The following is a 23707-nucleotide window of genomic DNA, read 5'->3' as shown; positions in this document are numbered from 1 at the left end:
TTTAGACTAGAGCATCTGAGCTGCCACTTTCAGTGTGATCAAAACATTCAATGTTAAATTTGAGTCTAGCTGCAGAATGATCTATCGTGTGACACATGGTAGGAGGACACAACTCAGGGGCCCTGCTTACGCTAAACACCTGTCATTGAATTCAATAGTGTAATTTGCAGGTCCTGTAACTTGAGAGGCCCCCTCATTCAATGATTAGACTTGCTATAGAGGTAGACACCATCCCAGCATGCTGCGTATTGTCTCCACATGCTAGGCAACAGCATCAGGTCTCACATGCCTGGTGTACTTAAACATCAGACCAAAACTGGCAACTGCATGATTACATGAAACATTCAAATCATTCCAACATCCCCTCCAGTAAGTATAAGTAAGCAATCGTTTGTATTTGTTTGGCTGGTGAAATAGTGAACCTGGTTTGCACATTTCTGAATCGAGCAGCTGCTGTAGTTAATGGGTGGAAATTAAGTTATCTCTCGTCAGACCCTCAAACTCCAAACTAACATTTACAGTATGTAAATGATATTACTCACGAGAAATCTGGCCTGAGCCTGTTAAAACTAACTGGCATGACATGATAAACAAATACTATAAATGAATGATTACGGGCATTACCTCTTCATTATCCATGGCCATGCATCAGGAAGTTGCATCGGCAAGTGATGAACTTTTACCTCGACAGCCAGGACAATGATGTCAGGCAGCAATCCAGCCTACATGTTGTCCAGTAAACATGTTCAAGGTTCCCAAATGTTGTCCAATAATTAGATGCTTAAAACACAGACTGCTCAGTGTGGCTGTTGGGTGCCATTTTCTTCTTCTCTTGAGTCCCCTGTAAAAGATGAGAGGCCTTAAATTAGAGCAATGAATGATTCTGTGCAACAAAGTTAACAGTAGGACCTGTAGTTGCATAAGCTTGAAGACCAGGGTTGCTACTTCAGCTTAGGTAGAAAGTGTCACATGCCATAACCTTGGGTGTCTCACATTACATCACCTAAGGCTATGCAAAGCTTCAAGCTGATTAGCTATGTTTTATCTGCTGTATATATTATCATGACTTGTTTAAGCAAGGCAGGAGACAACGTAGGCTACTGTATGTAGTATCTAGTATGAATGCAGTGCACATACACAAGGGTGCATAGCAGTTTCCTTTACAATTACATTTGTTTGAGTGATATAAATAGACCCATCTGTCTTACTAGGTAACAGCTGATCGCTTCCATCAGCAGTAAGTTAAATCCCCAATATTGGGATGGATCCAGTGTAGTGTAGTAGTGTACCAAAATGTCTGACGAGGAGGAGCAAGTTAGGCTTTTTTCCCCAAGCACCACAGGCATTTGCAATGCATTCCTTTTCTGCAAAGCTAGCCGACAACTGAGAACAAACTGGATGTGTCCATAATATCCATCCCGTGGCCGTCTGTCTGTGGGCAAACCTGGAAACCCACAACCAAGAGCGACGGCTCCAGTTAGAAGTTAGTCCCAAAGTTGACTTGAGTTGAGCATAGGAGTTGCGGCTCTCAGCTAATAAGGCTAACTCGCTACCGTTAGCTACCACCCAGTTGGAAACGAAGCGACACCAACAACAGGGAGTTCGCATGCAAACCTCTCCCTATTTTTATTTACACAGCGAACTAACGTACGATTAAAATATACTTTTTTGCAGTGACAAAACTGAGCTTAGGTTTTACACACCTTCCCAATACTGGTGGTAATATAGCGTCAAAACACCAGGTGCAGGAGCTGTAGACACAGGCGTGGCGGAGCGGATTGGCTTCTACAAGCACCTAGGCAACGGACCATACCATTCAGCGGATGGGGATAACGGGACGATCCATTTTACTGCGCTGTCCCCCTGTTGGTTGACCAGTCCAGTGGTTCTCAAACATTTCATGTCAAGCCAAGGACGGACCCCCACATTTACACGTATTATCCCGCGGATAATATTGTAAAATTTGGTTCCATTTGAGTAAAAAAAAACATATTAAGGGTCCATTTGGTTCCTCCTAACTATCATTTAGCTGGGGACCCCCTTTAGAACTGCCTCAAATACCCCTGGGGGTCCTCAAATGGGGGGTCAATTTGTTTTCCTCATTACAATTACAAATCATTCTGTGATAAACAAGTGAGTCCATCTTTCCTCTCTGCTTTAGCAGCAAATGTATGCTACTTTAAGTTTACCCTTTTTGCCACAATAAAGTTGTAGCAAAACTAAACAAAAAAAGTTTTAATTTAGTGAAGTCACATACGGCCTACTCTAAAAACTGCAAAAACTCACAAAATGTAAATAGGCTACAAATGTAAAGTGCAATTTAAATTAAAAGCATTATTATTATTACACTTATAGGAATAGGTGTACACCTGATACATAGCTACTGTATCTGTCAAAAGTATAAAACACAAAAAAGCTTGACAGCTTATCTCCATAGTACTGTAGTCCTTAAGTGCAAATGTGTAGTAAACTGAGTGTCATGTTTTAGTTTTGGTTTTTGTCATCCACTTGTTTTCTATGGTTGTAGATCGGCTAATTTCAGTTTCACTATACTTCATTTATGAAGGTTCTTTGGTTTTGTAGGCTATTTATTTTTGTTGAAAAATGTTAGATTATAGGCCTAATTTTTATGTTTAATTTTTACTCACAACCCACAAAATGGGTCCCAGCCCACTGTTTGGGAACCACTGTTCTAGATAAGTAAAATAGCAAAGGCAAGACATTAAGAACAATTTCTTATTATTTACAGCCCTAACGGCCTATACATTCCATTCTCATTCATCATTATTCCCTGCAAATTTCTTATTTACAGCCCTAACGGCCTACATTCCATTCTCATTCATCATTATTCCCTGCAATAGTAAAAGAAAGAAATAAAAACAAGCTATACAGTAGCTGCATGTTTATTTTTCATATGATTCACAACACAGATGGATGAGGAGTGGCAGCATGGTCATTTAGGTTCACTCTAAATGGACTGTTTACAGTACAGATCTTTTCATGTGGTCGAGCCACTCGTTCCACTGCCCATGGGTGGGTCTGGCTTTGACTCTTTTTTGGACGGTGATTCTGCACTGAGGGAGTGTGATGCATGATTTACACTCCACCGCAAGACGGTGTCGCATGCCTAAAACACAAGCTCACAGTGCGTTGCTGATGGGATAAGCTGTGAGCTTGTAGATCAGCTATTTTTGGTGCGGGACACACACTGTCATACGGCAGAGTATATATTCAGGCTTAAGGGAGAGCAAAAAGGGAGCTCTGTTCAACTAAAAGGAAATGGGCGTTTAGAGTTTCTTTTTGGGAACTCTACATTCCTCCCCCTGGAAACTGTGGATGGCGTGGGTGAAAAAAAAATAAAGGAGGTGTGGCTCCCCTGGAAATGAGAGGACCACTGAGAGGGGCGTAATATTGAGGAGTTGTGAGGCAAGCTGGTGAGGTCAGATTAAGAAGAACAAGATCTAAAACCAAGGTGAGTGGACATTTTATTTACTAATATGGTTTCTATGAATATAATGTAACTTGGATATTAATAAGTGATTTCATTGTATGCCATAATCAAATCAGAAATAGCACTGAAATGATTTTGTTGCATCTGGTCCAATCTTGAGAAATCACTGGCATTCACAATAGTGTCGAGAGACGAGACATTTGTGATCATAACATGAATCATAGCAATATATTTCTGAGCTTTGTGATAATGATAATGATGATGATGATGATGATGATGATGATGATGATAATGTGCATTATGTTGAACAGTACTTGTTGAAATAATATGGATAGGGTTGGGTCATTATTTTTGAAAAGCCTTAGTCTCATTTTCTTTAGGCCATTTCCAATGAATTATAATGTTTCATTCACTTTTCACTGATGGGTGTAAACTATGGTACAGTAACTAATGATATAATTTGACAATCATGGAGTACTCATATGCCCACCCAGTTGGACCTCTCCTTCAGATAAAGATATCTACAGACACCCATCCATTTGGACTTTTCCTTAAGATAAAGATCCATAGATAATTTCATCCTGTCCATTTTCTTCCCTCTCACTCTTTTTCACTTTTTGTCTGATTTCTTTTCAACAACTTTGTGGGCTACAATTACTCTTATTACAGATGCAGCTGGGTCTTCAATTTCTTTCTAACAACCATGTAAAATCCCATCCTTAACTTTATACTTGAAGTCTGAAGAGTTTACAAGTAGAGTAGAGCTGCTTTAATGAACACCAGGTGTAGGTTCAAAAACATGCTGTTTATTCCGAGCCATGAAAAAGAACCCCAAAACGCCACCCTTCAGGAGTTTATTGAGGTAAATTGAGTAAATATTTTGACACCATTTTGATTTCAATGAACCTCACCCACTTTCTCTACTACAGGTTCACTCACTGTACTATGTTAACACATGGGCCAGTCAAAGAGTAGTTTAAAAAAAAAAAAAGTTCATTGGCACTCTGTTTTGGAACGGAGTCTTACGTAACACAGAGTATTCTTTGTCTTGCTACTCACATTTTCCATTTTGGGTTTAAAAGGAAATCAGGAGAGTATAACACAAGTGTGGCAGTAAGAAATTTGCTAAATGAAAATGATAAAACGAATAATGATGACTTTTCACATTGTTCCCATGCATGCATTTGCTGGGCACATGATGTTTTTGACAGGGAACTTAAAATGGCATACTTGCTGATGTTTATTACCCTCCTGCATCTCATCACTCTGGCTATGCTCTTCATCGCCACCATGGAGAAGGTAGAAATCAATTTGATGTCATGATTAATACTAATGAACTTTCATCAAATCAGTCAATAATTAGTAAAACGTAATACAATTATGTATATTTTGTTCTGTCTGTCTGTCTGTCTGTCTGTCTGTCTGTCTGTCTGTCTGTCTGTCTAGTCCTGGTGGGTTTGGGACGGCCTGGAGAACTCCGACCTGTGGTACAACTGCAGGTTCGACAATGACACAGGAACCTGGTTGTGTGCTTCCTCCCGAGAAACTGGTAAGGAACCATTTTATTGACCTCCTGATCAAGCAAGGGCATCATTTGTGGTCCCAGGGGATGGCAATTGCCACCCCTTAGCGTTCACCTTTAAGCTCAAATTCAGTTCTTTTATCAATATTTTCTCCACCTCTGAATGTTGTTTGCAGATCCACGCCCATTGATTTACCATACACTACAAGCAATCTGGGAACCCATTCAGGCGTCCCTGTTTTGGGCATTTCATTCTAGGCGAGCATTTTTCAAAGCTGGAAGTTGCACTGTGACTTGCTGTGAGATTGTAGATCAGCTATTTTTGCCATAAAAAAAGAAACAGGGCTTAACATTGACCCACCCTCCTTTTTTTCAGCCATTTTTAAAGCTTCTGTGATCAAGTCTCTCCTAACAAACCACAAACCAGAGAACAGAGACCCTGGTTTCTGGTTTTAAAACAGAGCAGATTATCATCATCCATTCAAGGTTGTGGAGTAATGTGGTTCCTTGATTGGAACTGGCCATAGGGCAGAGGGCCAACCCAGTTTGGTCAGATCACCTTTTCAGCAGGGAGCTGAACAGGTGGGAAGAATAGTGTGTACCTCCACATGCATTATGCCCTCCAAGTGAAACTCATCACTGTCAGGTGGAAAGAAGTCGCTGACGACTCCATGTATATTGGAGGAGACATGTGGTGGTCTACACCCTTCCCAATGCCAGCAGTAGGGGTTGGCAGTGACAGGGACTATATGCAAACATGGGGGGAAATTACTACGACTAAATAGGAGAAAATAAATAATAAAAAGAGAGAAAGTGAGACTTAAGAGTTAATCCCACAGGGGGAACTCAGCTTCAGCTTCATCCAACTGATATGGCAGCTCGGATGGTCATGATAAGCACTCTGGGGGGGGAATGTTAAGGGGTTCAGTGTTTTGCTCAGAGACAAATAGACCAGGGTCAGGAGATGAACTGATGACCTTCTGCTTACCGGATGGACTCTACCCACAAAGCTATGGCCTACCCAGAAATAATCATAATAATAATATTTTGCCAAAAAAACATGGAACGGATGTTGCATCATCCTTGGGTCAAAGCTAATGGAAAAGCATGTAACTGCAGATGTTTTTTTTTTTTTTTTTTTCATTGCAAATGTAAACCCCCCCATAATCCACCTCACTCAACAACTAAATAAATGCATACCTGTCATTGAGGAAAGCAAAATAGATCTTATCGGGGGTAAGAATGATGACAGCATTGGTCGTTGTGGTTCCTCCCTCAGAGTGGCTCCAGGCAGTCCAGGTCCTGATGGTTCTGTCTCTGGTCTTCTCCTCTGTGTCCTTCCTGGTGTTCCTGGGACAGCTGTTCACCATGTCCAAGGGTGGCCTCTTCTACTTTACAGGCCTGTGTCAAGTCTTTGCAGGTAATGATGATAAGAGACAAACAAAGCACCAATTTAGCCTGACCCGGCTCTTTGTCCCAATAACCTGTCACTATCATACCAGATAGAACAGTGGTTTTCAACCTTTTTCATATCAAGGTTATTTATTGGGCATTTGAGCCACAGACCCACAGACAGATTTAGCCTCTAAGACGCAAATATTTTGTTGTCGTTGGATAAGATTTTGTCCACAATCCCATGCTTCCATGGAAGAGATAACAGGCAAATGTTGATCCAAATAACAATTCTTTAATTAAGTAATGCAGATGTTTAACAATAATTTAACTCTTGAGAGTGTAAAATTAAACCAAATGGACCTGTAAGGATAGTTAAAGATCTATAAGGGTCCATTTGGTTACCAACTCTCCATCATTTAGCTGGGGACCACCTGGAACCCCCTCAAAGACCACTGGTTGAGGACCACTGAGTTAGAATATGTGTTTATTATGGTTAATTACAAGGTTAAATGATGTTTGTAGATTACCTAGTATTGTCCTGATGCTTCCTTACCTGTACATTTGTTTTATGAAAGGCATGTGTTCACCATCCTTACTGTCTGTTGCAGGTCTGACAGCATTTGCTGCAGCTCTCATCTACACATTACACCACAAAGAGATACTTCAGGTCTCCAAAGAAACGCTTTCAGGACAATTTGGCTACTGCTTCATCCTGGCCTGGGTGTGTGTGCCTCTGCTGCTGTGTAGTGGGATCATGTACATCCATCTGCGGAAGAAACAGTAACAGCATGGAAGAGGTGGATGTGACAGTGTTCCAAGTTAACAAAATCAAATACATTATATGGCTTTCATAATATTGCTGCATAGCAGCAGGCTATCTGAATGATTTGACACATATGCTAGTTAATGGTGCCTCTGTTGATTGTTCAGGCTTTGACAAATATGTTGTTTTAATAACAGGCTTTTATATGTATAGCCTATATAGCCTTAAGTCCCAATTAGAATGCAATGGCTGATTATCCTATATTATAGGCATGTATATAATTAGTATTTATTCATTTTGACAAATAATGCCAAAAGAGTATTATGTTTTTTTTCCCTCATTCTCTTTTTTTGATATTTAGATTTAAATGTCACTCGAGTCGAGTTGCTTTTTATCCATAGAGCACAGTTTTAAAATATATTTTTGTACCTTTATGAATAAACAGAATTCTTGACTTCTTTCTATGGTTGATTGGTACCTATTTTAACCCTTCCCAAACTGTTGTTTGTCGTGCATTTCTTAAATTGAATTGATGTATCTTAATTATCCAAGTTCCAACACAGTCCACTGGCCTTTAAAGTTGTCATAAAATACAGTGTTTGGTTCGTAGATTGAACGGAAATGCTGCACAAGTTCAAGGATTATTATTATCGCCATGGCAACAGAGTGTAGCCTTCCACTGAGTTTGCCATAAACAGAAACACTCTGTTTCAACCGGTGGTTGCAGCTAGCATTACATACCTGTAGCCTACATAGCACAAAAAAGGGTGAATTTACTAGTCGACTTGGGTGGAAATGCCTAATAAACATCAAGCTTCAAAGGAGATATCCACTATAAACCCTCTTGCAAACACTAAAGGTGTAAAAAGGTTATGTGAAGTTTGTCAAAGACCAGCACACCTGCAATGCACCAAGTGTCGCGTCACATTCTACTGGTGAGTTCTGTGTTGTATTGTTGTTGTTGTTGTTGTTGTTGTTGTTGTTATTATATGATGATGATGATTTCTATAGATTAATTTAAAACAATATATATTTTTAATCAAATGAAACAAATAGTGCGTTATTATTTCACGAAGTTGTCATAAATGAGCTGTTGGAATGTCTACAGTTTGAACACTAGGTGGCATTGCTCACAAGACTTTTACAACAATCGTGGAACGTTTTGGCATGAAAACCTGCATGTGAAAATGTGGCAGAGAGAGACGAACAGCTGGAAATGAACTTAACCACAAAGGATTTTTTTTCCCTTTGCCTTTTTCTGCACATGTGACTGTCAGCGAATTGTGAAAGAACAGCCTGTTTGTTATATCACAAAATGGGGCAACAATTAAGTTGAACATATAAATCTTTGAGACACAGACATCAAAGAAGTTAACTTGGCAAACTTCCCTCTGCAACACAGTGGAGTCAAGAAGAGTTCTACTGCATTTGGTGACAGGCTTTGCTCCTGTCTTGGGCTTACAAGGGATGAGCCACAAAAGCCATTCTCTGAGAGGGGAGCTTTAAACAACCAATTTATATCCCCTCAGCTCTCCAACCTTGTGTTTATTTTTCTTTCTTCTTTTTTTCTTTTTTTTTTTTACAGTCAATGGTGTCTTTCCAAGGCTTTCGAATGTGTTTCATGTGACGCGCATTTCATGAATCAATGGAACATTGTACACACACACACACACACACACTACTACACAACCCTCAAGTTATGCTGCAAAAAACAAAGGATGGTGAGGGGAAGGGAAAACATGTGGGAGGAGCTGTCTGTCTGTCTGTATGGTCTATTACAGACACACACACACACACACACACACACACACACACACACACACACACACACACACACACACACACACACACACACACACACACACACACACAGAGAGACACTGTGTAAAACTGAAAAAGACTATTAGGAGTATGATGAGATGAGATATACTTTATTAATCCCTGAGGGGGAAATTGAGGTATAAGCCTTGTCACAGTCAGAGTGGATAGATGAAACTGTACCTTTTCCTTTACATACTTCAAATAAAGTCTTCAATCAATCAATAAATCAATCAATCAGTCCAACTGTATTTGGGGGGATTCATTTGTTAGATTAGTCCATAGTGTCTACCAAAGCATTCTGATTCAAAGGCAGTGCATTTTCATTGGATCCTAGAGACCATCTTGTGTTCTGTATTAGCCCACATTTACAGTATGTGATTTACACATTTACAAATTCCTCATATGTGCCCCATGCAGGAGCAAGTGGGAGGGGGAGAGGAAAGGACAGGACAGGGGGGTGCCAATTTTCATACTTGAATGCATGCAGCCAGCGTACAGTAGGCCTGTACTGCCCGTGTTTCTATTTTTGGAGCGGTGAAAGCGCTCCCAATGAACAGGTATATCCGTGGGTATGTGGCTGGCTGGCTGGCTGGCTGGCTGGCTGGCCCTGTCCGTAGCCTGGGCAATACCTTGAGTGGCCACACACAACACACTAGTTAAAGGAGGGGCGCTGTTTTGTGCAGGCCAGGCACACTCACCACTCACTCACAGGCACAGTTTACACTCACTCACTCACTCACATAGGGTACAGCTGCTCAAATTCACCGCTCCACTTCGAACCGAGGTTTGATTTTTTCCCCTTTAGTGACACAGAGCACCAGCGTGCTGACTGGGTGGGGATCCATGAGCGGATCTGTCAGCTGCTTGTTCCCATTCGCACCCCGCCACCCTTCTATTCCCTGCTGAGTGATCGTGACGTCCGCCGCGCCCAAACACTGCTCCAACAGGTGAGCAGTTACTGTATGTGCTGTCCCAGGGGACATATTAAGGGATGGTTGACTGGATGTGCTCACAATGCTGTTAGCCCTACCTCATAGCCTGTTCACTAAAGCACCATTCCCACCGGGCACGTTAACTATAAAGATAACTATAACTATATTGTTCACCATTGTACGTTGTAGATTTTATATTCTGTGTGAACACTGCCATGACTTGACTTTTAAAACTATACTGTGAATGGCCCTTAACACTCATCTATGACACCTTTGTAAATATACATAAAAATAAACATACCATTGACAAAAGTAATGAGAAAACCCTGCAGAGGCCTTAAATGATCTAAATAATTTGCTACATATTGCAATGTTTGCAGCTAAATATAGGCAGATCTCTGCACTTTTCTTTTTTTTACCGCTGCTGAAATCAATGTTTCCCCTATAATATTTTTTTCTTTTTGTACAGGGCTGAAGAAAAGGCTCTATTGGCTCACTGTCTGGCCCAGTCACTTTGCCTTTTCCATTTAAATTGCCAGCTCTACGTTTGGATGTTTATAGTGACATTCAGACTTTTTAAAAGGTTTTCTGTTTTTGTACAACAAATGCATCTTTGCCCCAATGGTCAGTTGGTTAAGATTTGCATCCATTTCAAACCCAGATGGACTCCCAGCTGGCTTATAGGATCACATTCCTCCATTGGTTACCACCTCAGATTTCCAAATGATCTACATAGAACAAGGAGGGTAACTGTCCCTGTGTCTTTTTGCAAAAAAAAAAAAAAGAAAAGAAACGCATCTGGTGTTTGGTTTCCCCGTTCACCCAGGAGCAGCTGATAGAGATCTCCAGGGAGGTGGCCCAGAGCAAGCTTTCTGAGGGAAAGTACCAGGAGGCTCTGCCGGCTGCCCAACTCTCCCTGCGCTGTGCCATGGACATCTATGGTCCTAGCGCCGTCCAGCTGGTCCCTGCCTACCTGTTGCTGGGTGAAGCCAACGTGGGTGAGGAGGACATTTATTTGATATTCCACCTACAATAATTCTAGTGCTTGGTTTTGTTTTAAGGTGCTGGTCAGATTGATCCCTTTCCTCGTGGACACCACCAATGTCTTGTCAGTGTATTCAGGCATGCATGTGTGGTTGTTTATTGTACAGTGTGTGATCTGTGCACATACCTGTAATACCTGTAGGTCTAGGCAGTCTACCCCAGGCAGAGGAGTACCTATCCCAGGCAGAGTGGACAGTGATGAAGAACCCAGACTGCGGCCAGGCAGTCCGCCATCAGCTGCACAGGAACCTGGGTCGGCTCTACGCCGCCAAAGGGAACCTGGAGGCCGCCCTGCTCAGCTTCGCCAACGACGTCTGTATCTTTGCTGCCAGTGTGCCAATGATTTTGGGAACATAATATATGAATGTATGCTGATTTGGTTAGCATTGTTATGAATATAGCTTACATTACATTTGTACCTACTGGGTTAGAATTGTATCCTTTTAGAACTCTGCATTTAGTTCTCCAACTTTTAGTCACTTGTCAGTCTCCTGCAACCTTCCGAGGGAAATGGCCGCTGATTTCAGCTTAATCTATTTTATTATACCTTACATCATTGCATCTGTGGTATCAAACATCTTAAATGGCATTTAGTGGCAATTATTTATTCTCTTACCAAGAGAACAAAGCTGATTCCAAGTCTGACAGACGGTCTGCTTTTGTCTGCTTTTGTGTTAAGGTGTACTATGCCAGTGAAGAATACGGTCTGCACAGCACTGTCACCTGCAGCGGCTACTTTCTCATGGCAAACGTGTTTGTGAAACAGGGGAAGATGGCCATTGCACATTCCCTATACTCTGAGGTATTTCATATTTATATTTTGGCCTTATTTGCATTATTAGTGCAAATTAGTACAGTATTAGGCATATTAGTTTATGCCTTCTATTACGCCTTCTATTTTACTTTTTATTCCTTCCATTTAAAAACATTTTATGTTTTTTAATGCACTTTGAATTACCTTTATATATGACACATGCTAAACATATAAACATTCCTTGCCTGCCTCCCTGACTGATGATGCCATTTTTCAATAATGTTTACACCACTGGCACTGATCCAAACTAGGTGGATTAACTTGCTTGCTTTCCAGCCCTCAAAGTGTCACTTTTCTAATTGGGTGCAGAGAGTGCATCTGAACACTTTTATGTGTTCTCTAAGGAGACATATGTATATTAGGGAACCCAAGATTGAGACGAATACGTGAGGTACAGCAGGTACTGCCGAGTAAGCCACAACACTAGAGCTCTACTTAATTTGTCTTTGTACCTCGATTTGTCTTTGCATTGTAGGTGGCAAGTACATGGCATTCCCATCTGACCAAACCTTTTGAGAGCCACACTGATGATGCCCAAAAGTCCAATGTGTCATTTGAAGCTCCTTTTGGTGAGTCCTGTTTTGAATGGAATAGAATAAACATATAATATGATTAAAGAACAGACTAGAACTGCACTCTGTCGAGGTGCCAACTTGTGACTTGTGCACAAGTAGGCTATGTATGGCCTACAGTACTTGTGCGCCAGCAGAGCGCGCCATGAGGTGCACTCACCACTGGCATCACCAGGAATGCTGGTCCCTCATTGGCTGTTAATGATGACGTTGCCAGAAATGCTGGTCCCTGATTGGGCTACGGGCTTAAACACACATGGCTACCTACCCACCTACCTACCTACATACCTACCTATATACACAGCCGAACGCAGTACTGTCTTGCGCGCTCTGCTGAAGCAAGTAACTAGATGCAACAGAATATCAAATAAACCAGAGGATCTGAGGAAAGTATTTACTGCATGAATGAAACTCATCATCTGTCATTATCCTTTATAAACCATAAAATTGTATATTAAACTTTATTGGCTGCTGGAGAATGCATAAATGCTGTGTATTTAAAGATTTGATGGAATTCCTAAATTGTATGTACGGAAATTGTATTTAAAGGGCCCAATACGTTACACGTTACATGATGAGCACAAATTCTGTGTTCATCCTGGGTCTATAATATTGAGTTCTCATAAGTTCTACAAGTGGTATTTTTGATTGGTAAGGTTAAGGAATAGAATACATTGGAAAACAGACGGGAATTGCCCTTGGGGTACTGGGAGGGGTACCGGGAGGGCCTGGGCAAAAAACTGAAACAGAAAATGAATAAAATAGAATTGGCCAATATGAACTTGTACTTTTCAGCTGGTCTATCCATCAAATTGTAGTGACCTTAATTGTCTTTGTTGAGTGGTATATTTTGATTCTTGGGGTTCTTAGAGAGTCAAATAAAGATGTCTAGATTTTCTACTGTTGTGTTTAGTTTGCGTAATTTGGATAATTAGATAATTATTGGACACCAATAATTGGCGGTTCTAATCGCTCCAAAAAAGTGGCTTTGCATGTATGACCATGTGTTTTTCCAAGGGTTTTCCCATGGTATCATGTCATCAGTATTTGATGACATGATACCATGGGATGACCCCCTAGGTCTATCTATCTATCATCACCACCACTCACTTATTCACACCGGTGTGATTTCTTCCTTCTAATTAACATTGATGAAATGTAATCCAAGAGTCTAAATCCATGTTTGTGATGTCCATAAATGTATACAACGCCCAGTATTCGAACACGGGGCTCCCACGTGGAAGTCTAACATCTTAACCACTAGATCAAAGGGACTTCCCTATGGACCGGGGGAGACACTAGACTTTTGAGGCCATCAGGCTAAGGCAGTTAGTCACTCTGCTACATATACAGTATATATCATTTAAAATAAAGGATATAAAAATGGTCACAGAGTCCCCAGATTACGTTTATTTTAAACTGCATAGTGCACGTAAAATCTATGAAAAACAAGAAATGATGACCAAGTATAAATATATACTATATATACACAAACAAAATAAACAGCATCCAAGCCGTGTAGGTCAGATTATCCAGCCTCTTTGTGCGAGCTACCAGCTCAGGGGCCTTGTGGTTGGAGTGTCCGCCCTGAGAGTTGGGGTTAAATGTCATGGCCTGGGTCATACCAAGGACTATAAAAATGGGACCAAAATGCCTCCCTGCTTGGCACTGAGCATCAAGGGTTGGATTGGAGGTAAGTCCCTGCGACACACGTGTCATGTCCAGAGGGCGCAGTTGTTCATCATGGCTGGGGGATGTACCTTTGAGTGGATATCCTGCCTTGAAGTGGCTATGAAAACATTGGCTTTCCCTTGAAAGAGTAGGAGCGCTTTCTTGGCGAGATAGAACTATTTGATGCTGTTTGACCGGAACAGTTTGCTGATCATTTCTCCAGTGGTGTGTCGTCTTGCACATGGTAGGTAGTTGGATGCTTGCCACTCTGGAATCACTCTGGAATCTCTTCCGTGTGGCCTCCTTGCTGAGGTAATATGTTATCCTGTTTGACAGGAACTGTTTCGCTGAAACCTTCCACAATGGTGAGTCGTCTTCCACATGGTAAGTAGTTGGAGGCTTGCCACCTTGGAATCTTGGCGAGATAGACATACCGTATTTGATGCTGTTTGACAGGAACTGTTTGCTGATTATTTCTCCAGTAGTGTTGTCTTGCACATGGTACGTATTTGGAGGCTTGCCACTTTGGAATCTCTTACGTGTGGCCTCCTTGGCAAGATAGACAGTCTGCAAATATTTTATCCTGCTTGACAGGAACTGTTTCGCAGAAAATGTCCCCAATGGTGTGTCGTCTTGCACATGGTAAGTAGTTGAAGGCTTGCCACCTTTACTACTTACTACAGTTTCCCAAGGGAGTTGGGTAGGTTGTAACAAACTGATAGGTGTTAGTAGACACCTTTATGAATAATGTAATATGTTTGTGAAGAAAGCTATTGGTAAGCATTTATTTTTGTCCCTTTTATGCCCATATTATGGAGATCACTGATGTTTCAGTATAGGCCCATATATAGAGTATATGTTGCCCTTTGGGCATTTGAGTCATAGTGCCACATTTTAATATAGAATGCTCCCATGGCATTTATTATTACATTTTATTTATAAGAAGAAGGGAATGGTCTCTTTGCTAGATGAGTAAGGCTGGGAACGAGGTTAGATTCTACTGAATGATGACCCACCCTCACGCTTCCCATCCAGTAGTTAGTTTAAAAAACGTCTGTTTTTCAGGACCAGAAATCCCATGGTGGTGGATTTGAATGAGATGAAATGGAGGCTTCAAAACGGGTGTGTAGAAACCAATAGGTGACGTCACACAGGTCTCCATCCATATTTATTTTTACAGTCTATGATATGGAAGCTAGGGGTGCATCTCCATTCCTTATTCTGATCTGTCCTCCCAACTCCTACATCCTGCTAACATGCAAGGAAAGGATGCAAGTGTAGAAAATCAGGATTTAAGTTAAGGACCTGCGATGCACCTTAGGGTTCAATGCTGGTCATACAGCTGAGCAAATTGCACCTTTATTACGCCATTCTGCCACTGAAGCTCTGTGCGGCATTAGATGATGTCAGCATCTCCCCTCCAGCCCAGAGAGCATGGAGCTCCATTGGCATATCACTGAAAAATAAGGTCAGTGATACTATATTTAGACATGTTAGCCTACTGCACCGTCTTAACACCAGCAGTCATGGCGGCTGACTTAAGGAGCATCATTCACTGACACTTCTCTAGCTGTCCTCTGTCTGCATCATTACCGTCTCCAGTAGCAACTGGCCTAGATGTGATACCAGCCAGTTAGCCTCAATGCAGTTCACACACAAGCTTCCTGATCAGCCGATGAGGTGTGTGACCTGGCTGAGCTGTTATTAGTTAGCACGTTATCTCTCTCTTTAGTTCCTGTGTCCTCTTGCTTTGCGTTTACGGGTTGCAACAGTGACATTGTGACAAAAATATAAATAAATCAAAGGTACAGACAGAGTAGGTTAAAAGATAATAAAATAAAATGTGTATGAATGAATAAATATTATTTTGTCTGTCCAAATTCTCCTTCCACATGCCTATTGCCTACATATTTGCACACATGACCTTTTTTATGTTTCCGTTCCGTTCCCCCTTAGACAAGGCCCAGCAGGCTGAGGTGGACCACATACTTACAACCATACTGGATGCTGGGGAGAAGGACTTCAGGCAGGACACAGCACAGGTAGCCCATTGTCTGGCCATGCTCTGGTACCTGGGAGGAGACCGCCTGAAGGTGAGGCCACCATAAAGAGATCACTTGGCTTTTCACAATAATGTTTATTTTAAAGAGACAATGCAAAAAACAACGTATCAAGTTATAAAAACACATTTTCCCCCTATAAAATGACAGGATACAGGAGGAGGGACAGCGTGCACGATGCTCGGATCCAATAACATTTTTATTTTGTATTTATTTTCTAACTTGATAAATAGTTTTTGTAGCCTATTGTCCCTGTCAAGTAAACATATACAAACAAAAAATATTTATAAAGGTCCCGCCATGTCTTGTGATGTACAGTATATCGGACCAGTTACCCATATAGGAGATCCCTGACTGAACCAGCCACACCACTGTGATGTCACCTGTTTATGCCCATATATGGAGATCCCTGCTCTGAGTATCTGACATCACTGTGATGTCACCTGTGATGTCACCTGTGATGTCACAGTGATGTGTGAGGGGAACAACAGTGTCAGGCGTTACCCGTCCAGATGGATACGGTCAAGATGTGATGGTTCTGACAGTAAACTGCGACCTATGGTCGCAATAAAAAATATGAATAATTATAATATTCGAATATATTCGATATTCGGGACAATGTTTAAGACCAGTATTCAAATTTTATTTTCAGGAATGTTAACAAATGCACACTAGGGCATGCGTGTGTACTTTTGAATTGTGAAGATTGCTGCTTCAAGTTTGACACTGTGACACATTTTCCACATTCCCCCTCACATGCGCAATCCTACGCTGCGCCGCCTGGAGGCTGTAGTAATTAGCTGTAATTACTAAAGCCTTAAAGACTATCACCCCGGATTGACGGGTAGTAGGATTTGTCAGGGAGTTGATCCTACATTCCGCCTCTCTGTCCTCTGTCATTCAGTTTCCTGCCAGTGCAGACATGCTGTCAAGGATTACATGTCTGATCGCATATACACAACGTTTATGATAAGGTGAATTGAGGTAAATTGAGTGTGCTGCATTTCAGTGGCGGGCTGACTGACATCATAGAGACAGAAAGGAATTATGTGAATACTGCAGGCCTGTATACCAAACAGGTGATTGTCACAGACTTAAAACCCTGTCCAGGTCTTTTGAGTTTAGTAGGTCAGGGAGGGGAGAGGGGAAGGGATAAACCAGACACCATGACACACTCTCAAAAAGTATTTAATATCCATTCAAGTCTTTTGGTCAAATCAGTTCACCAGTTTGTGATTCCCGTCTTGTAGTTTAGTTGTGTCTGTATTTGCCATTCATAGGTCAGCTCTTCCATTTCCCAATTCCCACACTACACTTGTGGATCAATGCCAGGATGTAGTTGGACTTGGCTGAGTGCTGATCTGCATGCGTGCTTGTGCGCTCGTGTTTGTGAGTATGCGTGCGTGTGTGTGTGTGTGTGTGTGTGTCTGTGTATCTGTTTGTGTGTGACTGTTTACATTGTCATCGTGCCCTTTGCTGTCCTGGCAGCGTATAATGTTGCAAATTTATGAAGTGTGGAGAGGTTCTATACCACAGATCATACATTTAATGTAAAAGAAAACCTTTTAAGGGGTGCATTTTCACCTGCCAAAGGCCCACGAGCATGATGTGCATGCTCTCTAACAGCATTTATTTGCATTCTAGTCAAATTCACAGATTGCCTAGTGTCAGCAGTTTGGGGTATCATCTTGCCATTTCCTGTTTCTCTGATTTACAGTCCTAAAGAAAACAAAATACTCCAGCCAGCTCCAGCAGAGCTGTGGAACAACAGAGAAACACTGTTTGCGCAGGAGAACAATATTGTGTCATTTTAGCTTATTATGCATCCTAATTTTGGTCCAAGTTAATAAAGGTGCTGCAGCTATTTATTTTGACCAAAAATAAATAACTAGATATTGTTCCTGAATAAACATTGTGGGCTCGCTTAAAGCCAAGCTTTATTCAAGCTTAAAGCTTGGCTGACTGTGTTGTTTCTGACTGTGTTGTATGTGTGTGTGCATGCGTGCATGCATGCGTGCGTGTGTGTGCGGCTTGGCAAATGTACAAAGATATTGGCATTGTTTTTTAATTTGAAGTTACAGGACATGTTCACATGTGTTTATCTATGTGCCACATGGCTCAGGGATGGCTGGTTCCCAAGACAACTTAGTTGCCTATAAAATACACTGTTTACGACTATGAGAGGATTATGATTATGACAGCAGTCTAACTATATCAATAAAATTCTGCTCAGCCTCAGTGTGTTTTACCCTCAGGAAGATCCTGTACATTAAAACTATGTTGGTATTATTTAAATAATTAAAATTCAGTGCCAGGCTAGTAGTTTTTGTCCAAAAATTACAATTCGGGTACTCTCATTACTGGTTGGTGATGGCGGCGGCAGCAGCAGCGTCTTCAGCTGCAGCTTTGAGATCTAAACCTCAGAGATATACGGTTGCTGATGGCAAAATCATTGTGGAGGATGAGTTTCTTGACTTTGGCGCGAGAGAAGACCGCCATGTTAACCATGGCTAGCTCAGGAGGGGCTATGGCGGTGGAGTCTGTGGTGTCTGCTACACACACAGAGTAGATGACTGTCTTTGTGACTTGTGTCATATACTGTAACACACATGGCCAGCATCTGGGACAAAGTGCAGCAGACATGGCAAGGCAGTACTTGAGTAAATGTTACTTTCTGCTGTTGCAGCGAGCCCACAATCACTTACAGCACCTGATTTATGCCTTCTGTTGTAAATAAGGCCAAGTGAGGCTATGCAGAACCATGGGGGGCTGAGATGCTTCCTTGATTGCTTAATCATAATACACATTCTAAAGAACAATTAGTCCCCTGCTATGGGTAAAAATGTCTCCAGGAATCACATATCATTTTTACACTGAGTTAAGATACAACTACAAATGGGTTGTCAAGATTATTACAATTACAGTTTTGACATTTAGCAGACACTCTTATCCAGAGCCACTCACAAGTGCCAAACCAGAGTAAGCAAAGCAAATATGAACCCTAGTTTACAAACAAGAAGGTAAATAGTCTCATAAGTAAAATGCAAAGAGAACTAGAAAGGTGCAATTCTGGGAAATTGCGATCAGGAGTAGGGATGGGACGATAATTGTTATTATCGTTTATCGTGAAAAAATCACACTCCCAATAATCGTAATGTGGAGATTGAAATTTATCGTGAAATTCTCCTCCGTCATTCACCTTTTATTTGCCGAACTGCATATCTGGTACCACTTAGAACCTCTATAATTGGTAAAACAGACCTGGAAGGGGACATTACATACTTGATACCATCTTTTTTTCACTCTACCAAATCTCTTTGCCAAAAAATAGCCGTTCTATAACGCGTCACATTGTGAGCTTCTAGATTGGCAATTTTTTGGCAAATGTTCCGCCCCAGAATAATGGATGTTGGGGATATTTTTTTTTATTTATTTTTTGGTCACATTAATCGTGACATGAAGTTTTCATATCGTCCCATCCCTAATCAGGAGGGGGAGTGTCAGACCCACTGGTACACGGCCCCATGTCACAATATGTTATATAAGTTAAGCTGCCCGAACAGTATAACAGCTGTAGCCTGTTTGTTTGTTTCCATTTGTGTGTCAGGCCCTGGAGTTTGGCAGCAGGGCCCTGCAGTTGAGCAAGCTAGACCCAAACCACAACCTGACGGAGCCTATTCAGGACCTGCTGCTGCTGCTACGGAGAGAACCCACACACGCCCCAACAGTGGTGGAAAGTAACTAAGTACATTTACTTAAGTAATGTACTTGAGTACAATTGCTCAACTGCAGGGGTATTTGTACTTTACTGGAGTATTTCCAATTTCCAATACTTTTACTTCTACTCCACTACATCTCAGATCCAAATATTGTACTTTTACTCCACTACATTTATTTGAAAACTTTAGTTACCGGTTACTTTACAGAAATACATTATAATATTAAAAAAATACATTTACCACGTTAGCCCTATTTTATACCTAGTAAAAAAGAATGTTGATGCCAATAACTTTTACTCAAGTCAATTTTGAATCCCGGACTTTTACTTGTCCAGACAGACCCCTTTTACTTGAGACCCCTTTTACTTTTACGTGAGTGTTTCTACATTGCAGTATTGATGCTTTACTTAAGTACAAACTAATGTGAGTACTTTTTCCACCACTGCACCCCAATAACGGCACCTACTGACTAGCCTGCCCTGGCCATCTACCCAGCTCCCTGTTACATGATGATGCACCAGACTGAGCCCTCCTCTGTGGTCTCTCACACTGCTGCCCTACGGTTAACCACTTTCAACCTGACGTCCTTATTCTGGCCATGTTATTTTAGGGTGGGAATGTTCCAAAAATGTTAAACATTTCAAAACGTATGGCATGAGCTTGGCTACTTTTGCTGTTTGTCCTACAACAAAGTATATAGGGCTTATTAAGTGCTTAATTAACATGGGGTAGAGGGTAACAAGCAACATCATGAAATAAGCATACACTGGACATTGTAATGTATTGTGCTACATACTGTACAAGTACAAATACAAAAATAAGCATGTTTCCATCTTTTTTGAATGACTTTATTTTGATCTAAAAAAAAGAAAAGAAAAAAAAAGAGTGATATATATGTACATCGTTTTGCACATTGGTGAACTATAACTGATTTGGGAATTTTGCAACGCACTGTCAAAATGATAAATCAATTTTTTCACATTGTGGTCTAGCACGACTCATAACTGCGCACAAGTCCTGAGCCACTTATCACTTCAGGTGTTTAATCAATATCATCATGTGGTGATAAATAGTGATGGACAAAGTGAATTTGTCTCTATTCTAACCAACAGAGAAGCTGCATCAATGCATTGGGGCATAAACATTTCTTTTTTTCTTTCTTTCTTTTTTTTTTCTTTTATCCATCATTGGTTTTGAATATTGATACTGCAAACCTGGAGGAAGGAAACAGGAAAGGAACCTAATGATCGCTTTCAAATCCTACATATTATATACAAATTCTGAAACAGTTTTAAAAAAATTATTTATATCAAAACAAAGAATCAATGTTAAATTCATCTCATTACTAGTATTATTAGTACTGAATTATACAACAAAATGCTTGTTTTTGGCATTGAGATTCATTTTCTAGGTGTTGAGAGGCAGTGAAACGTGGAAACACTTGCACGGTATTTCCACATATTCCCTTTTAAATATTTGAGCCAAATATACATTAGCAGCAATTCAGAAATAAATAGTAACCTTTTGCGTTGTGTAGTTGTACACAATTATCAGTCTGCAGTATTCCATACCTGCACAGCTAAATCCTCTGTGAGTTTTAAGCCAGTGTAAAAATTGACACTTACTGTATATTGATACGTTTTTACACACAGAGTGGCTTTTGCTGTGCATGCTCCAGGCAGGCCAAACACATTTCGAGCTAATGACATCTTATATCCACGGCCAACAGGGACCAGTTTGTGACTCAACTGCTGTGTCCACTGGGCAACCTCTCGCTTTGTTCTTCTTTTCTAAAATAGAGGTGCGTTTGGAAAGCACCGTCATACCATAGTAGCTGCTACATAGCTGCTATATGACTAACTGAGAGATAATTTGAAACGCCACACTCTCATTCAAAGTTGAAACAATTTGAGCTTTTTGGGTACTCAAAAAAAGGGCAGTGTCGGGAACACCTCATCAGCTCATTAAACCAGGGGAGAACAAGAGGCTACCAGTGGACACACTACTGCACCTTCCTGGTGTTTTCTCTCTCCATGTAATTTAGTAGGTGGCGTCCCTGCTCTTGTCAATATCTCCCATGCCATGCCTCGTCTCTCCTTTGAAATGGCCACTGATCTGAGAAGATCAGACAGACAGAACCCACGCCTGAACCATGCTGAGCGACGTGCGTGGTCACCTTTGAGGAAATACACATCTTCTCAGATCAATGCTCACAACAGGACACCAGACAATGAAAAGGCATTTTCATAGTTGTTAGGGCACAGTTGTTCTGAACCTGCTCAGTTAACATTAGCCTGACGTGATGTGCTTATGGATGAAAGTGGCTGAATGGTTTCAAACGATGCATCGCGTTCAGCGAAGAAAATAAATCGTAATTTCTCCTATGGCTGGTTTTTAAGGTCTGAAGAGGATATGTCATCTTTGATTTACATGTATCTTCAAAACAATGAATGTGGAATGACAGAGTTTAATACAAAGACAAAACTTGGGAAAAAAGGGTGACGACTCCAAATAGGACGTGGTCACCCCATAGGACCTTTCATAAAGCAGGCTGACCTGTAGCCCAGTGACAGTACTTCTGGGCAACCCTATCAGCAGAGCAAATAGAAGTAGCGTTGGGGGGCGAATTTACCTGTTGGTAATCAGGGCATGTCAAGTACTGTATGGGGACACGGGGGATTTCACAGCTTCTCTTTTTCAATGTTTTTTTTTTTCCTTTTGTATATATGTATAGATAATATACAGTAAATATTATGCTGGACAACATCACAGTACTGTAAATGGTGTTAAATCTCAGAGTGGAGACACTGCGATTAACTTGACAGCTTTCGGGAGAAGAAAAAAAAAGGGTCACCTTTCATTGTCTTGCCTTATCTGCCATGTTTAGACTTGGCATCCGTGTGATTACTGCCCTCAAGCCCCTGTTAGATTCCAGACAGTTAGTAAAACCTCCCCACATGAAAAAGGGGTATAGGGGGTCAACCTTCACAGCGGTCTCAATTTATTGAGACAATATTAGTGCACACAACTTCTTTTTTCTTTTCTTTGAGAAAAAAAGAAAAACATAAATTAGAAGAAAAAGAAAAAAAGAATGATGTAAAAACAAGCAAGGAAAAAGTGCCTGTTAAACTTCATCATACGCTGCACCTTGTTATAGTTTACAACCTCTTTCCCCCCCCATTGTTGTTAGTGTATCTGCTGTCAGTCGATGAGCATCATTTTACAGGCAGACCCCTTGCTTGGATGGATATATACGGTGTATATATATATATATATATCACATGCATCTTCTTCTTTAATGGGGTGGGAGGAAAGGGAGATCCAGGCTGCTTCCCTGAATTTTGCAAGAGTCAACAAGTCTACAAAGAAACATTCTGAGGCAAAACAGGATTTGCTTGTGCTTTGGATCAAACTGTGAATGGTTTTGAAGATGAATGGCAGTTACCTCAGAGTCTGCTAGTGTAGTGGAAGGTGGACCGGTAGGTGAACTACTGGAAAACGATGAACCAAAAGTTTGAGCAAAGAAATGAATAAAGATTTTGGCTACGGTAATCCCCAGAAACATCGTTTTTTTCCCATTAAAGGAAGGAGAAAGTAACATTCTGTTCAAACAGACTGAAAAAAATATATATCCTTTTGCATTATTTTTATTTGTACATCATGCTGACATAGTTTGGAGGTTGCCTCGCTTTGTTAAAAAAAGAAAAAATAACATTAAATTGTCATCAGCAAATAGAATGACTGGGAAATCACATCTAGCCAAATCCAGAAGCTCCAGCACCAAATTTCGGTTGAAACTTTTTTTTTCTTCTTTTTTTTCTCCAACATTGCAGTATCGTACAAACCAATTTGTACACAATAGCTTACCCAAAATGTTAACATTGGCAGTTGTTTTAGCCCTTCCAACTTCATCAGCTGGAATTCTAGTTAGAAATAAAGCTAA

General features: G+C 40.9%; 2 protein-coding genes across 3 annotated transcripts; both read left to right on the top strand.

Moving 5' to 3' along the window:
• The first annotated feature begins 3433 nt into the window (after positions 1–3433).
• Positions 3434–7389, top strand: emp3b (epithelial membrane protein 3b (MAM blood group)). 2 transcript variants are annotated; one of them, XM_080733166.1, is made up of 5 exons: positions 3434–3472; positions 4663–4750; positions 4898–5000; positions 6253–6393; positions 6977–7389. In XM_080733166.1, exons 2-5 carry the CDS (start codon positions 4673–4675, stop codon positions 7150–7152), a joined length of 498 nt encoding a protein of 165 aa, XP_080589292.1. In that variant the 5' UTR covers positions 3434–3472; positions 4663–4672; the 3' UTR covers positions 7153–7389. The 2 variants fall into 2 exon arrangements, with proteins under 2 accessions (XP_080589292.1, XP_080589293.1); XM_080733167.1 differs by lacking the exon at positions 3434–3472 and having other exon boundaries at positions 4658–4750.
• A 537-nt stretch (positions 7390–7926) lies between these two features.
• Positions 7927–19790, top strand: zmynd12 (zinc finger, MYND-type containing 12; the record flags this gene model as incomplete). Its single annotated transcript, XM_080732651.1, has 8 exons — positions 7927–8066; positions 9758–9899; positions 10711–10882; positions 11071–11240; positions 11608–11730; positions 12218–12311; positions 15942–16078; positions 19653–19790. The coding sequence occupies 8 exons, from the start codon at positions 7927–7929 to the stop codon at positions 19788–19790; spliced, it is 1116 nt and encodes a 371-aa protein (XP_080588777.1).
• Between the last annotated feature and the right edge of the window lie 3917 nt (positions 19791–23707).

The sequence above is a fragment of the Nannobrachium achirus genome (assembly GCF_963921795.1).
Source record: "Nannobrachium achirus genome assembly, chromosome: 9".
Taxonomy (NCBI): Eukaryota; Metazoa; Chordata; class Actinopteri; order Myctophiformes; family Myctophidae; genus Nannobrachium; species Nannobrachium achirus.
This window is presented reverse-complemented; position numbering and strand designations above follow the sequence as displayed.